The 16,540-nt window shown below is 45.6% G+C and overlaps 1 protein-coding gene across 1 annotated transcript in view; it reads left to right on the forward strand.

Moving 5' to 3' along the window:
* The window catches only part of GRAP2 (GRB2 related adaptor protein 2), a 65,089-nt gene that overhangs the window by 29,016 nt on the left and 19,533 nt on the right, over nt 1-16,540 (forward strand). Inside the window, exon 2 of the mRNA XM_080660386.1 lies at nt 15,591-15,682. Within this exon, the coding sequence (XP_080516512.1) occupies nt 15,605-15,682 (78 nt within the window). The 5' untranslated portion in view covers nt 15,591-15,604. The remainder of the gene's footprint in view (nt 1-15,590; nt 15,683-16,540) is intronic.

Below are 16,540 nucleotides of genomic sequence, written 5' to 3' on the forward strand. Positions count from 1 at the left end.
AGGAGTTTTTTACTGTAGTGCAAATGCCAAGCATGGAAAAATTTGACAATTTATAGATATGGGAAAGCAGATAGTGAATTTGAGAATAACGACGTGAAATGCCAGAATAATCACAAGAGGAATATCTGAATATGTAAGAGGGCTGAGAGGATTCCTACTTTATCACAAGTTTGGATTACAAGAAAATCTACATATATAAAAGCCAAGTGACTGGAATGATGGAATGGCCGGTCGCTATGACACACACTGAGGCAGCCAACTGGCCCAATTGGGGCCCTGATCGGCCCCCCACAACCTCCCGCAGCCCCTCCTCCCCACTGGCCCAGCGCCAATCAGCCCCCATCGGGATGGGTGGCCAGACCCCACCCATGCACAAATTCGTGCACCAGGCCTCTAGTTTACCGGTAAAAACAGAAATTTCTATATATAAGACCCACTTATCAAAACTTGTAGTGTTCCATAATACATACTGATAAAAGGATGCCTTTTGACCTACACAATATTAAAAAGAACAAGTAATACAAGAAAGGTGGAGAAAGAAAGTAGGACATTTTGAAGCTCATAGGATACACATAGAAAATATGTACTTCTGCGTGCAAGCCATAACCTTGACAACAACACCTTAAGGCTTCACTCCAAGACCTCAAGTCTCACTCCACAGGTTAGCCCACTTCCCAATTTTCATGTAAGAGATCTTGTGGGAGAGGCATGTGTGAGTTGAAGGGGCACAGGGGAAATCAAGATGAGACGATGGAAAATTGAGATGATTCCTTGCCGTGGTTCTTAACACTGAAATTTCCATGGAGAAGGTGAAATTTTGAGTTATACTAGGAAACTATTTGTAGTTCATCTGAATTCAGTTTGAACTGGGCATTCTGTATTTTGTCTAGCAGCCCTCCCTGGTGAGGTATGCACTTTCTCCTCATGCCTCCCGAGAGCCACAGACAGCATGTCTCAATCGTTAGCTATTGGTGCATGAAGTAGCAGTAGCTCACAACTATTGAGTGCCCATTATGTGCCAGGTGCCATACTAAGTGGTTTAGATGGACATTTCACATATTCTTCACAAGAACACTATGGGGCTGGCATTACTATTATTTCTGTTTTAAAGATGAGGAAACTGAGGCTCAGAGAATTAAATAACTTGCTCAGAGTCACCCAGATAGCTAGTGGTAGAGCCAGGATTTGAACTCTGGGCAGCCTGGCTCCAAAAGCTCAAGTGCTTACCCACCTCACTTGACATGGCACAGCACTAAGCCAGGGGTAGATACACGGAGTCCCCCAGAAGAATAAAAGAGCTAGAGCACAGGGTACGATGGGCAGGCTCTGAGGAAGGCCTTGAAGGATCAGTTGAAATCAGACCAGGCACCTTTGTTTAAGTTAGAAAAGTGTGCCCCTAACTTTAGACAGAAGCAGTCCCATACCAGAACTCACAGCTTGAGTACCAGATGGCCCTGCCCGGTGTTGTTCAGTGTTTAGAGCATCACCCCCCACACCAAAGGTTCTCAGGTTCAAGTCCCAGTCAAGGGCACGGTTCATCCCTATCCCTAGTCAGGGTGTGTGTGGGAGGCAGCCAGTCGATGTGTTGCTTTCACATCAGTGTTCCTCTCTCTCTCTGTGTCTCTCTTTCTCCCCCTTCTCCCTTCCACTCTCACTAAAAATCAATGGCAAACCTCGAGTAAAGATTTTAAGGAGAAGAAGAGCACCAGATGGACTTTAACCCCACTGCAGGCTCAGCCAGGGGCCCTTGTACAGCGAACATGCACGGCTGTACATAGCAGCCTGAGTTAGATGACGAAGAAAAACCCGTGCAGAGGCAAAGATGCAGATGGGGAGCTTCGAGAATAACGAGAAACCATTTTCTAAAGCGCACTATACGGGGCATGTGGTTTTCTGAACTCAATTTAGAGACAGGATGGGGGAGATTGCTGAAGGCCTGAAATGATAGTGGATCAAATGGGGAGATGACTCCAAGTTGTACGTCAGAAAGGTCAACACACAGGGGTTGCTGCTCCAGCAAGCAGGAGGAATGGGGTGGAGGGAGAATGAGGCATGGTAGGTAAGGTGACAGCAGCCTATTTAAAAGACATTAAAAGAAAACTCAATAGCCTGGAAAAGAGGACAAGGAGTAGGGAACAGAAAACACAAAAGAGGGAAAATGAGTGAGAAGATTCATTTCTTCCACTTAGCATTTTCCCAAGTGCGGCCCTAAAGGAAGAGTTGACCCTGTTCTGGTTTATTTTCTTCTCCTGAAGGCTAATTAGACTGGCATATAAGGAGAGGGCTGCAGGCACAGCACGGTGGTTATAGCAAGGCATTTGGTTATATTTTTCATGATGCCCTAGAGAACAAAATGCAGAAAGACAGGCCGAATGATAACTAATCCGGTGGGTTTGAGTTGATACTCAAAGAACGTTGATTCATAGGTTAATGACAACCTGGAGGAGACGAGTCTTTAGGTAAGAAGCTGAGTTCTGAGATACCCGATTTACTTATGATCATGCAGCTGAGGAGGAAAGGAGCCGGGATTCAAACCCAGCTCTGCCTGACTCCAAAGCCCGTGTTCTATTTACTATGGAATAAAGACCGAAAAGGCATTATGGTTGCTTATGAAAAAAGAGTTGGAAGAGATAAACAGAGGATAGGAATACAAATCCATGCCCCAAAGAATTGTGACTGATGGAAGAAACTTCCCACGGGGGCGGGCAAAAACAAGGTGAATGGCAAACAGGTTAAATGTGAGCTCCCATTTTGGTTCCCAGAAATCCCCTGCAGAATTAGAGGGGCCTGGCCTGACTCTGCTTCACGGTGGGCAACACTTGGGGTTTTGTCGTAGTTACTGTTGTTGAACTCCCTGACAACCAACAGTGTAACACGTCATTAAAGATCTGTACAGCCCTGGCCAGCATCGCTCAGTGGTTAGAGGGTCAACCTGCGCACTGAAGGGTTGAGGGTTCGATTCTCAGTCAAGGGCACATACGTGGGTTGCAGGTCCAATCTCCGGCCCCAGTTGGGGCGTGTATGGGAGGCAACCAATAGATGTGTCTCTATCATATCGATGTTTCTCTCTCTTCTCCTCCTTCCCTTTCCCCCCCCCTCCCCTCTCTCTAAAAATCAATGGAAAAAATACCCTCACTACTCGGGTGAGGATTTAAAATACATACACATATATATATCCTATATAATAAAGAGGTAATATGCAAATTGACTGTCATGCCCTCACACAAGATGGTCGCCCCAAGTGGTCACAAGATGGGCGGCAGGGGAGGGCAGCTGTGGGTGATCAGGCCAGCAGGGGAGGGCAGCTGTGGGTGATCAGGCCAGCAGGGGAGGGCAGTTGGGGGCAATTGGGCTGGCAGGGGAGCAGTTAGGCATTGATCAGGCTGGCAGGGGAGTAGTTATGGGGTGATCAGGCTGGCAGGCAGGCAAGTTGGGAGCAAGCAGTCAGACATCTGGAGAGGGTGCAGGCTGGGCTGAGGGTCACCACCCCCCGCCCCCGTGCACAAATTTTGTGCACCAGGCCTCTAGTATGTGTGTGTGTGTGTGTGTGTGTGTGTGTGTGTGTGTGTATAGTCATTAAATAGTCCCATTCTACTCAGTCCAGCTCAGACCACACCTTGAACACTGGGTTCAATTCCAGGTAACACATTCTGAGAAGAACATTGAAAAACTGTGATGTGACCTGGAGAGCAAGGAGTCTGAGCCTTGTCACAGGGAGGCCCCTGGGGATATTTCAGTTTATCAATATGGAACTGGGGCTTGTGAACATCATCTTCATATATTCAGTGTCTTTATTTCTTAGGGCAGAATTCAGATTGAAGATTATAGTGAGACATTTCGGTTCCTTTAACAACTCCTGCCCCTTCCACCCCTCCCTGTGCCCTTTCTCTGACATCTCAATACATTAGGGAAAGACGGGACAAACTTTCGGGTTCACTTCCAACTTTGAGAACCTAAGATTTAGGGTCCTACTTAATCAAAACTGGTAATTAAAAAGAAACAGAACGACTTTAAATAAGACAAATACAGGTGTTCGTCAGTTTAAGCAAACTCAGATTAAGACCTAAATTTCCACTTGATGGAAGTAATTTGCACTATCATTCCTCTTATTGGCAGCTCTTTAGTACCTTTATGGGGTGACTTAATATATAAAAATGTAATTATCGCCAGCTTTTCAGCATAGACATATCAAATTAAGCAAGGTGAGCTGTTACACAAGTTAATATCCGCTCTGGCGAGTTTTATGACCTGCGAACTGAAAAAAAATGACCCATGTTCCAATAATAAATGGGGGCTTGGGAACGTAAGTAAAAGTGACAAGAAGATGAAAGTAGCTGTGGTCGTGCAGTCATCTACTCTACCCTTTGGAGCTTTGCCCAAACAGGAATTAAGGCAGCGCAGACGGTGAGGGAAGGGAGAGGACGCCGGGCGTATTTGCCACATTTGTGAGTGATATTACAGCCCTGGTGACGACAGAGCTAGACCCTGGAAGCTTTCAAATGTATGACAAATGAGCCGTGCTTCCCACGCCCAAATCAATAAAAACAAACACGAAGTGCACAGAAGGGGGGGAAGGAGAAGAGAACATAAAGGCGCCATAATATCCTGGTGATACATTTGAGGGGAAAACGTGATGCAAATAGAAAATAGGAAGTGAAAAAACAAATGAGGCCTGGAGATTGGCAAAATGGTCTCTCTGCCTGTCTCCTTCTTGCCCTCCACTCACATCCACCACCGCCCCTCCCACCCTTCTATAGGGCTCATTAGATGGGTTCTGATTCCGGATGGATGTTTGTAATGCTTCATTCACGATGGGGTTTTGACAGCAGGATTCATGGTGTCTCCGGAGACAGTTGTCATTGCTTTAGGAAACAGTAAGACTAGAAGGAGGAAATGGCAAGTGACGTGTCTCAGGTTGTCAGCAGAGTGGGGCTGGGAGAAACCTCTCCAGCAGGATCGGTGGCTCTTGCTGTTTCATTTTGTTGTTGTGTTGCGATTGATGTTCTCTTATGGTGTCGTTTCAGAAGAGTGGAAAAGCCCTAACTGGTTTGGCTCAGTGGATAGAGCGTCGGCCTGTGGAATGAAGGGTCCCAGGTTCGATTCTGGTCAAGGGCATGTACCTTGGTTGCGGGCACATCCCCAGTAGGAGGTGTGCAGGAGGCAGCTGATTGATGTTTCTCTCTCATTGATGTTTCTAATTCTCTTTCCCTCTCCCTTCCTCTCTGTAAAAAGTCAATAAACTATATATATATATATATATATATATATATATATATATATATATATATATATATAAAGAAGAGTGGAGAAGATTTAAAAACAAAAGCATTTTAGATACACTTTTTTTCTTATTAGATTCATGGTAAGTGAGTGATGTTTTGAGGAGAAAGAAAAAGAACTTGAAAAATGCAGAATATATTATGGGGACATTTAATGGTGGGAAAGATTAGAAAATGAGAGAGAAAACTGAACAGAAAGGAATAGAACAGAGCCGTAGCTTATAAGTTTATTAACGGAGATTGTTTCTATTTCTGCAATCACCTTAAAGCACGTGATTGCCTGGTCTGGGGTCAGCCACGTTTATTGCAATCTTTGCCTCTTTGACCAAGGAGTGATGGGCTTGAATTGTGTGGGTGTGTGAGAATTGTTGCCACCGATTGCCTGGCTGAAGGACAGCCGACCAAGAAGGGTCGGGGACCCTAAGCTAGTTAGTAATTATCCTGAACCAGTGCAGGACTGGCACCATGTTGCTAGGACTGGCAGAGGCACGTGGTAAAGCAGGAGCACAGCCTGAGGACCAGCAGGCAGGTACTCTCATCTCTCGCCTCAGATTCTCAGCTGTGAAGTGTGGATGGTGGTAACAGTAATAATCCATGTTGCAAAGGGAGACCTTGGTGAAGCCCCTGGCACCTGATGGACCATATCAACAAGTGGAACCGATAGGGTCTGCCCGAGGCACATTGGTCGTCTGAGCTGGTTGTTCTACCAGGCGTCCTCAAACTACGGCCCGCGGGCCACATGCGGCCCGCCGAGGACATTGATCCGGCCCGCCGGGTGCCGCTGCCTGTCCTGCTTAGCAGCCGACTCGTCCCGGGCCCGCAGTGCGCATAGGAATTTGTTCATAGTTTTTTTTTAAACTATCGTCCGGCCCTCCACCGGTCTGAGGGACAGTGAACTGGCCCCCTGTTTAAAAAATTTGAGGACCCCTGTTAGACTTAGGGGAGGTGCGGTTGAGTGCTCTCCCAGCGTGGCTGCCCCGGGGCTTCCTGTTTAAAGGCAGCTACGCAGTGACTGAGCTCTGGGCCCACAGCAAGGTTTGGAAGCCAAATCAGTTTTCTGTTTCTCAGCCTTCCATTTCTCCACTTCCCTTCTGTTAGTGCCATCTTTCCTCTTCACTCGCTGGATTGTCTTGATTACAAGAGTGTTGTACCCTCCTATGACATTGCGGCCAGGGCTCCGTGGTGAGGAGAGAGAGGCTGGTACTAGCCAGGGGTGTGAGGCATAACGGGGACTTGAGAAGCTGAAAAGGAGGACTGTATATGCTTAGTGGGTATACACTTTTTATAAACAGTTTTGAAATTTTTTTCTCTGCAAGAAAGGGGGGTAGATAGCAGAGATGCTTTAGAGAAAGACACTAAACTGTCAAACGCCAAGGAAGAGCCGAGCATTCTCCATCCTCCTCCCGACAGTGCTGTGGGGAGAGGATTATGATCTGGATGCCTGATGAGAACACTGAGGCATGGAGAAGTTGTCTCCCCAGCTACCAATGAGATCTGAGATTGGAAGCAGGTCGCCCTGAGGTCCAGGTCGCAGGGACCTGCACCGTTGCCAGCAGCCTTACCTTGCAGAGAATGGCAAGTTAAGAAGAGAAGGATGGCATGTGCTTGAGTTTGATGGAACATGTACACTACACTTAAAGACAAAGATCTTTTTCTAACAAAGAATTTGAGGACAAATAACATTTGAACTTTAGAAAAAGTTATGTTTTGTAAGCCAGACTGGTATTGATTAAAAAAGAATGAGGTGATACATAATCAGAGAAGGAATATAATATTGTATGTCAGCTATGCTTTAACAAAAAAATAATTTTAAAAATAAATCAGAAAAAGGAAGAGCAAGTGACCCTTCATCTGGGCATCACTCAACTTCAAGGCTGCTCCCCAGGGGAGGGGACCTGCACAGGGACAATCTCCCGATTTGTCCCCTTCCTCTTCTATCCCCTCCTCTCACTATCCTGCCCCTACCCCCACCCCCCCCCAAAAAAAAACACCTTAAGCAGGAAAAGAGGAACAAATTTAAAAAGAGGGCAGCATCCTTGAGACCAGTGGGATCTCCCTGATCCACAGTGGCAGACAGGGACCTGCAGAACAGCAATTTGATTAAATAAGGATACACAGGATTTAGAGGAGCTCTCCAGTTGCGCACAGCGTGTCTGTGAGTCTTTGAAATATTTTTATTTGGCTTCCAAGCCTAGAAACCAAGTGCCTTTTAGCTGAAGAGATGGTTCCTATTGGAAAAATTGGAAGAAATCTCAAGACAAGGCCAAAGGGTGGGACTGAAACCCTAAGAGGTTGGTAGAGGGTCTGCAGGAGGCACATTGGTAGACAGAGTCAGGTCAGGGTGTGTAAAGCCAGCCTCACTGAGGAAGCCGATGGGCGGAGCCTGAGCCGCCCCAGGAGAGAACAGCACACCTAAAAACCCACTGCCCGTTAGTTACCGGTCACCAGACACAGCTCTGTGGCTGCATTCCATGGAGGCGGACAGCCAGAGGATGAGTGTTATGTGGGGAACACACACACACGGAAAGATGGGGACCGCCCTGAAGGCTTCTTTCATAAGCCACTCCTTGTGGCCGCCACGACTGGCATTAGCAGATCAGCCGCCGGGAACTGCTTGCTGTTCTCAGACAGGGTTTGGAGGGCCCCTCTAGTTCCCTGGGTTCACCCGCTTGTCATGCAAGGGGACTTGTGCTTTCCTGGGACTTTGGAGGGGAAATAAGGAGTCGCCAGGGAACGAGGAAAGTAAGAATGTCCTGTGTGCATAAAAGCATACACTGAGTGGCCAGATGATTATGATCTCTGAACGCATAATAATCTGGCACTCAGTGTATATCCTATATAATAAAAGGCTAATATGCAAATTGTTCCCTCGACCAGGAGTTCGACCTGCGGGTAGGCCAGCCAACCGCCCATGTCCCCTCCCCCTGGCCAGGCTAACTGGACCCCACCGGGCCTCTAACACACACACACACACACACACACACACACACACACACACACACACACACCCCGAGTGGCCAGATTATTATGTGTTCAGAGATCATAATAATCTGGCCACTCAGTGTATAAAGTGGAGGCTCTCCAAGGGTACTGAAATCGCAGTCACCAACCAAAAATGGTGTGGCGGCGTATGTTTCGCTTGTCTTGACTCACTCTGGTTGCTATGAAATCAGAAATGTTTAGATCCCATGGAGGGAGCATCTGTGGAAACAGGCCAGATCCTCTTGAGAAGGCCGTTTATGCCCCGGGGATCCTGAGCCCCAAAAGAAATGGTCTTGCCTCTGACTTGGGAGGTCCAGATAAGCACAGGAACTGTTGGTTGGAAATGGTTTAAAGCAGAGACCCCTGAAGGCCACTCCCAAGTTCATGGCTACCTGCCAGCTGGGTTGCCACTGCCATGATTCAGCTCCCACCTCACCGTCTGCACTTGGCCCAGGAGCTGAGTCCCCAGAGAACCCAGAAGGAGGATCTTACTAGAAAAGGATTTGAGGGTCTCTATTTTAGAGGATGAGTTAGAGATAATTCAAGAGTAAGCACAGTAAAAAATATATATGTATATATGTAAGCCTTGTTAGACATTCAGGGAGAAGGTTAACATTTCCAACTTGGCCCGCTGATTAAGAGGTCTCCTGTAAGCAGCGATTCTGCTGGGTTAGAATAGAGCAAAACCGTTGTCAGATGAGAACTCACACTGAGAAAAGGCCAGCCTTCAATCTCTTGGCCAGCCTCAGCCTTTTGCTTCTCTTCTTGTCACTTTCTTTTCCAGAACGGATTTGTTTGGGTCTGGAGAAGTCTAAGCAGCGGCTGACAGGTGAACTATAGGTAGTTGTTCATCCTATGCTTATGAATTTTCAAGGTTAATGATTTATGTTGAAACCTACTATATGTTTCTGTTCTTTTATCTGAACCCTACAAGTGGGACTGGAGCCTTTCTCCCTGAGTTTATCCCCTTTTACTGGACATGGGACAGAGGAACAGGGCCCTGAAAATAACTGAGAGGGGTTTCAACACAAACCGTTAACCTGGAGTCAAAAGCAGGAGTGAGGGACCAGTCACTTTGAGATGTACAGGGACCACCTTTTCTGGAAACTCAGAGGGAATTTAAGCATCAGGAAACGTAGGAGCAGATGGCTTCGAATTCTTTTCCATCTAAGCAATTCTGTATTTTATGGGTTTTAGACTCTTTGAAATGTTAAACTTTATATGCCTCCAAATGCATAAAAGACAATGAGCATAATTGGGAAACCTGTCTAGATAAAGGGACTCACAAAGAAAAGTTACAAGATGGAATCGTCGGTTTGGGGTGCACCATTGCCCTCTATTGGATTAAAGAAACCAGACCTTTAGTGTGGGTGTGTGTTTCATTATCTCTGGCTGTGTTTGCTGAGAAGTCAGGGCACCTTTGAGTGGGAAATTAATTTATCTTTGTAAATGGGTCTTATCTGCTGTCCCTTCCCCTAGGAAATCAATGACAGTTGTACCTCAGATGGCAGATGATTTATCATGTTTTTATTGACTCTGCAAACATGTATTAAGTGCCTACTAAGCCCTGGCCAGGTATTGTAGGGAATCTAAGAATAAATAACAGCAGTAGCTACTATTAGCATTTGTTGGATATCTACTATGTGCCAAGGTTTTTATACACATGAACACACAACACACAACCCCATGAAGTAAGTGTAGTTACTGCTGTCTTATGGGTGAAGAGACGGGGCACTTGAGCAGTAAATGGCACATCCAAGATTCAAATCCAGGCCCATCAACTCCTAAGCCTACACTTTGTCCACTAATCGACAGCCTTTCTCCTCAAGTTTACAAACGATTAGGAGAGACAGGAGACGGATAAGAACGTTTATGCCATGGATTGGCAAACTGTCGCCAGTAGGCCAAGTCAACCCATCACATCATGTTGAGAACGAGCTAAGATGGTTTTTACATTTTTAAATGGTTGTGGAAAAACCAAAAGAGCAATCATACTTTGGGGCATGTGAAAGTATATTCGAATTTGATCATTCATAGATACCGCCCATTCCCTCACTCTTCTCCCGCTGCCTTCTGGGCTGCAAAAGCACAGTGGAGTGGTTGTGGTAGAGACCGTATGGCCACAAAGCCAAAAATATCTACTCTCTGGCCCTTACAGAAACCGTTTGCCCACTCCCAGTCTATACTCCAAAGTGAAAAGCTATATATCAATAGGCCAGGTTTTTAAAAAGGGTTTTGAGAGTTAAGAAGAGGAAAACGAATGTTGATTAACCCAGGGTGTGAGGTGCCTCAAGGGTTATACAGGTGTGCTCAGTTTTAGGTGCAGGAAAATCCAGACTTTAAAAGAGGTAAATTAAAGGGTAGTGATTTGCATAACAAATTTTCCTTTTCACTTTGTAAAAGGATTCACCATGGGGGTTCTTTTATGGAATGAGCTTCCATATGTATGCTAATATGGTTCATTTACGAATACTCTATTCATAATAACTTTTCAAGAACAGAGCTATTGTGTACAGTGAGGCTTAGCTACAATTTTTTCCTGACAGGGTAAGGTTTCCTATTTCTGGAAAGTCATTGAGCTGACCCATCAGTTCCTGAGGGCAGCAAATGCTCTGTCTCCAGGAGGGGCTTTGCCTAAAAAATAGAAAGGCTGTGGCTTCCAAGGGTCTGCCTTAAGGGAAGTTCAATGGCTGGTACAACTTTACACTTTTAGCCAAGCTCCTCTTCGTAGCTACAGCCCAAAACCTAAAACGTTAGCTCCTCACTATTCTGTGTTAACTCCTCACTATTCTGTCACTTTATTTGATGCACAAGATAAATTTATAAAAATTATATTTGTTGCTAATGTCCTAATAAATATGCTACAAGCAATACAGTTGATCCTTGAACAACACAGGTTTGAACTGTGCCAGTTTACTTATATATATGTGGGTTTTTGTTTTGTGTGTTGTTTTTTGTTTTTTTGTTTTGTGGGGTTTTTTTGTGTGTTTTTTTCAGTAAATGTCTGTACAGTTTTTGACCTGAGGTGAGGAGTCTACGGAAGTGGAGGGCCTGCTGTACGCACTGATCTAGGAGACCTGAGCAACCTCAGATTTTGGCATCTGTGGAGGTCCTGGAACCTAACCCCCATGTTGTTTAAGAGTCTTATAAAAAGCAGTGTTTCTCCCTTTTTTCCCCTCAAGGCATTATCTTAACTGAATTACAATATAAACTGGGGCAAGTCATATGATCTTCAAATTAGAACTCTCCCCAGGAAATTAGGAAGTGGGGTCACTGATTCCATTTAGGACCCGGCTCCCACTTTCGATGGACCTTGAGCCTGAATCTTCAGACAGCTTTCTGGTGTTACGCAATTGCTCTTGTTAAGAGATGCATAAAACAGAAACCTTGACTATTCATAGCTATCTTAGGAGGAGCTGAAATCTTTTAAGAAGTTTCTTACCATTTTGATGGTAACCATGTGTTTCTGAACGCATCCACTTATTCTGGCTTTCAGTTAAGGATTTTCTTTCCAATAAACATGTAGATGTACCTTAAATCAGTTTGGTACATGATACAGATTGGTTTTACAGCTTTTCATGAACTGAACTAGAAATTTCTAAGCACAGCCGTGCACAGAGGTTACGGTGCAACAAATATCTTAAGGTAAAATGAGGTCTTTTGATAGAACTACATCTGCATGAACAAATCATGTAAAAAATTTGAAAAGGTTTCTGTATGCCTTCTGGATTTAAAAAAAAAATTATTAATGGCTCCAGATACTAAGTTGCTAAAGGACAGAGGGGGAAAGGCTGAGAGTTTTGTTGCAAGAGCTCTTATTGCAAAATCGAACTAATTTCATATCACATGACTTTGTTGTTAGAGCAGTATTGGAAATTACAGAAGAGGAGATGCTTCATCCGCTGCATTTCACCAAAATTGCTATATGTGTTGACATTATGTGTGACCAGGTATTCATATGCAGGTAAATGACATCAATTCAGGATGGATATTTCACAGCACTCTATTTTAGACGTAGAGACATTCCTGGTATTTAGTCTGAATATTTTGTCAGGTTCTTTGGTGGTAAAAGAAGCTTGAATGGAAATGCGAGGGCAGAGAAACCCGTGCGTGGGGAGTCCTGTGCCGCGCTGCCCTGTGGTGAGGCGGCTCTGTGTCGCGGGGCTGCTAATGGCTGTTCCCTGCCATTAGTGAAGGGGGAGTGAGGCAGATGCAGAGGGCTGGGGAGAAACAGAGGTCGCAGCAGGGACAGGAGCCCTGCACGGCTCGGAGGTAGGGTTCCTGGATAAATGGCATTGTCGCCAGGTTGGGGTGGGCAGGGGGAGGCTGCTGGAGATGGCTTACCTGCCCCTGGAAACTGTCACTTCTCCTTCGCAGGCTATGGCAGATAGCATTTCAGCCATTTCTAAAGCTCATCACTGGCAGGGAAAGCACATTTAATCCATCTGGGAGGTCCTCTGAAAGGGTGGCTCTGTCTTCTTCTCCCTGTGAGGTCAGTAGCACTGTTACTGCAGACAGCATGGAGAAGGCATTGCACTCTTGAATTCTAATTCTAGAAACAGCTTCTCTTTCGCCCTTCATATTCATCTCCACCCCCATCTCTCTCTTTCCTCTTTTCTATCTCAAAAGTGTTGCTACCATGTTTTATCATATATTGATATATATAGTTTCCCAGATGCAGTATGCAGTGGTGGTGGGTACAGATTATAAAACAAAGAGATAAATATTGAATAAACTACATTAGTTCAGTTTTATTTTTCCCTGGTGGCAATTTTAAACTTTCCCAAATTAAATTAAAACGAATGGCTATAGAGGAATGAGATATACATTTTTACGCATTTCTATGATCAAACAGGAGACGGGCCTCCAGGGGTGGCACATGTACCATCCTCTGCTATTAGGGAGGCAGAGAATGGTAAAATCAAGGGAAGAATTTGCAAAGCCCTGTGATTTGAACAAAAACAAAGCATACCTCACTCCCCCCTGAACAGCTCCCTCCTACCAAACAGCAGCTGAACAGATTTCATTTCACAAATGGAAATGGGATGCAAACAAATGTTTTCAAAGTGATTTCATGAAGAGTGGGCCTGTTTAATTGGGTCTTCTGAGCCAGGATTAATATGATAAGCAGGGGAGCTATGTGATGTGGCTGTGTCGTTGAAAGCCAGCCACCTGCCTCGTGGGGGAAGGAGAAAAGTGCCCCTATTCAGAGGCAATTCTGCTTCCGCCTCAGCCCTCTCTCTGAAGTGACTTACAGCCAGCCTGGGCCGAGGGTGTAATCGGAGTTACATGTAATGGAGGAAAGATCTTCCCAAGCTCAAGGTCACCTCTAGAGCAGGCCTTGAATATTCTTTTCATCTCTAATTTATGTGACTTTCTAATATGGTTAGCATTTGCACTCCCCTTGTCTCCATCATGCTCATTAAGGTAAATTTGCATGGAAATGGGATCTTGGTTTTCAGGACCATTCACCTGACACTTGATCTCCTGAAGTGACCAGTGTCCACTGTTGATACCATGAGGGTGACCCTCAGACACCACATCTTAATGTGGTGCCAACTAGAGGCAAGGCCTTAATTAGGGGAAGCTTTGGATGTTAAAGTAATGGAGTGAATCAAATCCTCAAAGGCATTTAGCACTCACTAAGGAGGGCAGAATAGGCCTTCCTGTTGAGTGGGTTATCCTAGGTCACAAAAATTTTAATTTGCCTTCGATAGACAGATCTTGAAGAACGTGTACAAAAAGTATACTTTTTTCTTGTGCTTTCAAAATCATTTTGACGTGTGATAGAGCTCAGACAGCAGTGACATTTTACTTTGGCTCCTGGAATATTTTTTGCTTAATATCTTTCTTTGGGATTTGGTAATAGTCATCTCTACAAATTACCTTTGGACGACCAAGCAAATGTGGAAAATCAAAGAGCTGAGCCCCTTGCTATCACCACTACACAGGTCTCCTCTGTTACTAGCAGGGGTCAATATTTTAACTAAATTCAGAAGTAGCGGTTCTAATCCCCTGATCACGGCCGCTGCACCCTCCCACCAGGGGCAGCCTTTCTTCCTTATTTACCCAAATCTTGTCACTTAGGCAGAAATCTCCACTGAGGGGACAATTTACTGGTCCCAGTTTACTGGTCACTGAAAGCCAATTAAGTTTGAAACCCTAACCTGAAGGGTTTCGGACTTGGGGTAAATTTTGCAAAACATGTCCTGACAGTAAGCCATCTTAGCAGAGGACCAAAGGATTTGAGGGTCACGGAGAATAAATATCAAATTTCAATGAGAAAAGTTCTAGGAGATGGGAGAGATGAGAAGAAAACTTGTGCTGCTGTTAGCCAGCCTACCTTTGCTGAGGATAAATTCATTCCCTCAGATTATTTTAAAACAAAAATGCTACTTAGCTTTACCTTCTATAACGTTTTGCATCTATTTAATTTCACCCTCTTACTAGTTGAATATTATGACCCCCATTTTACAGACGAGGAAACTGAGACTCCAAGAGGCTAGTTACTTGCAGCCATTCACCAACAAAATCAGGTCTCAGCTTTCTATTACATCCCCACTGTCTCCTAGAACAAAAAACACAAAAACCTCTATTTCATTTGTAGGCTGACCTATTTATCTCTACACAGGTTTCATCTGTTACTAGGAGGGGTCAATATTTTAACTCAATTCAGAAGTATTAAAATGAAATTTTTCCAAATGTACTTGGCTTACACAATATTAATAACATAAATTAGGAAGCTGACTAATCGAGTCTCCCAACTCTAAAACCAGAAAGCTTCCTACTCTCAAACATGCAGAAGGACCTGAAGGTCCCCACTGGCCAGCACTGTCTAATTCTCTTAAATGACTCAGATGTAAAAGATGCCGTGGCATCTGTCTAATTCACACCACCTGGTTAAATATAGCTGCCAAGGGGCCGCCTCGGACCAGACTGTGTTTAGAGAACAGTCTTTCCGGCCCCTCAGGCCTCAAGTTAGAGATGATCGCAAGTCTCCTTCCTTATCAACCGGAAATGGAGATGCCCCAGAAATGGTGACAGGCCGGGCCAGGCAAAGGGAGATGAAGAGAGAGTCAGTCTCTGGCTTTCGTGTCCTGCTCCTGGCATCTGGGGATTCAGAGAGTGATGCCAGGAAGCAGGCCCCAAAGGCTCCAGCAAGACTCTTCTCAAAAACAAGAGTCTTCACAGTACGCCTGCGCCTCGCTCTCCAGCCTGGAGACAGTGGACCACTCGCCTACCAGCTGCTCAGACTGCTACCCAGCACCGTCTGCGCTGCTGCCCTTCTCCCAGCAGAATGGCACAATGACCACGTTCTTTTTCTTCCAGCTTCTCCTCACAGCATGGAAGCCATCGCCAAGTTTGATTTCACCGCCTCGGGCGAGGATGAGCTGAGCTTTCACGCTGGAGATACTCTGAAGGTAGGTGATGTGAGGCCCAGGGGCGCCCTGGGGAGTTCAGGTTACTCTTGTCTGGCCACTGACTTCAAATAACAATACATGCCTTTGTTTCTAAAGAATCACACACAGTTCCTTTCCAAAACAGAAGTTCACCTCAAAGGGTTCCTTCTGAGCACCTCTATGCCAGCTACCAGCCCAGGGGATGGAGTGCCGTTGGCATAAGACATCATCCTTGTCCCGAGGTGCTTGTGGTCTCTGGAGGGGAAACCAGTCCATCCGAAGGGCTGTTGTAAATGCTCTTATCCAAGAGCTCGGGAGCGCAGGTGAGGGAGGAAGCGGTCCCACCGTGAAAGGTGGGTTTGTAGGCAGTGTGGCAACATCAGTTATTAGGATGTAGTGAAGATGAGTTGGGCTTTACGCTGAAGCTCAGAAGGGAGCAAGCCCACGTGGAATTCTGTGCACATTGTGAGACCCAGCAGGGCTGGGGCTACAAGGTGAGGGTGTGGGTGGAAACAGGACTCAACCAAGGCCACGCACACCCAGCCTGCACTGGAGTTGTAGTGGCCACTCGCTAAGCTGAAGAGGCCTTGGACCTCTTCCCAATTTCATGCCTCACACTGGCAGACTCTGCATCGTAGCCCCTGTTTTGTGCAAAAGAGTAAAAGTGGCCTTCAAGAGGCCACTGGGGAGTCTGTGATGCCAATATCCCCCTGCCTGGCCTCAGAGCGCCTCTGGATATCCTGATCCCTGGCTCCCACCAGCACGGAGACCACATTGTCTCACCGCTAAGAATTATGCTTGTTGTAGAAAGAAACGTGTCGGTACGTGAGAGGTGACTTAGAAAGTGTCTGTGGAGCACAAACCAGGTAGGATGACTTG

Source organism: Plecotus auritus (genome assembly GCF_963455305.1).
Source record: "Plecotus auritus genome assembly, chromosome: 3".
Classification (NCBI taxonomy): domain Eukaryota; kingdom Metazoa; phylum Chordata; class Mammalia; order Chiroptera; family Vespertilionidae; genus Plecotus; species Plecotus auritus.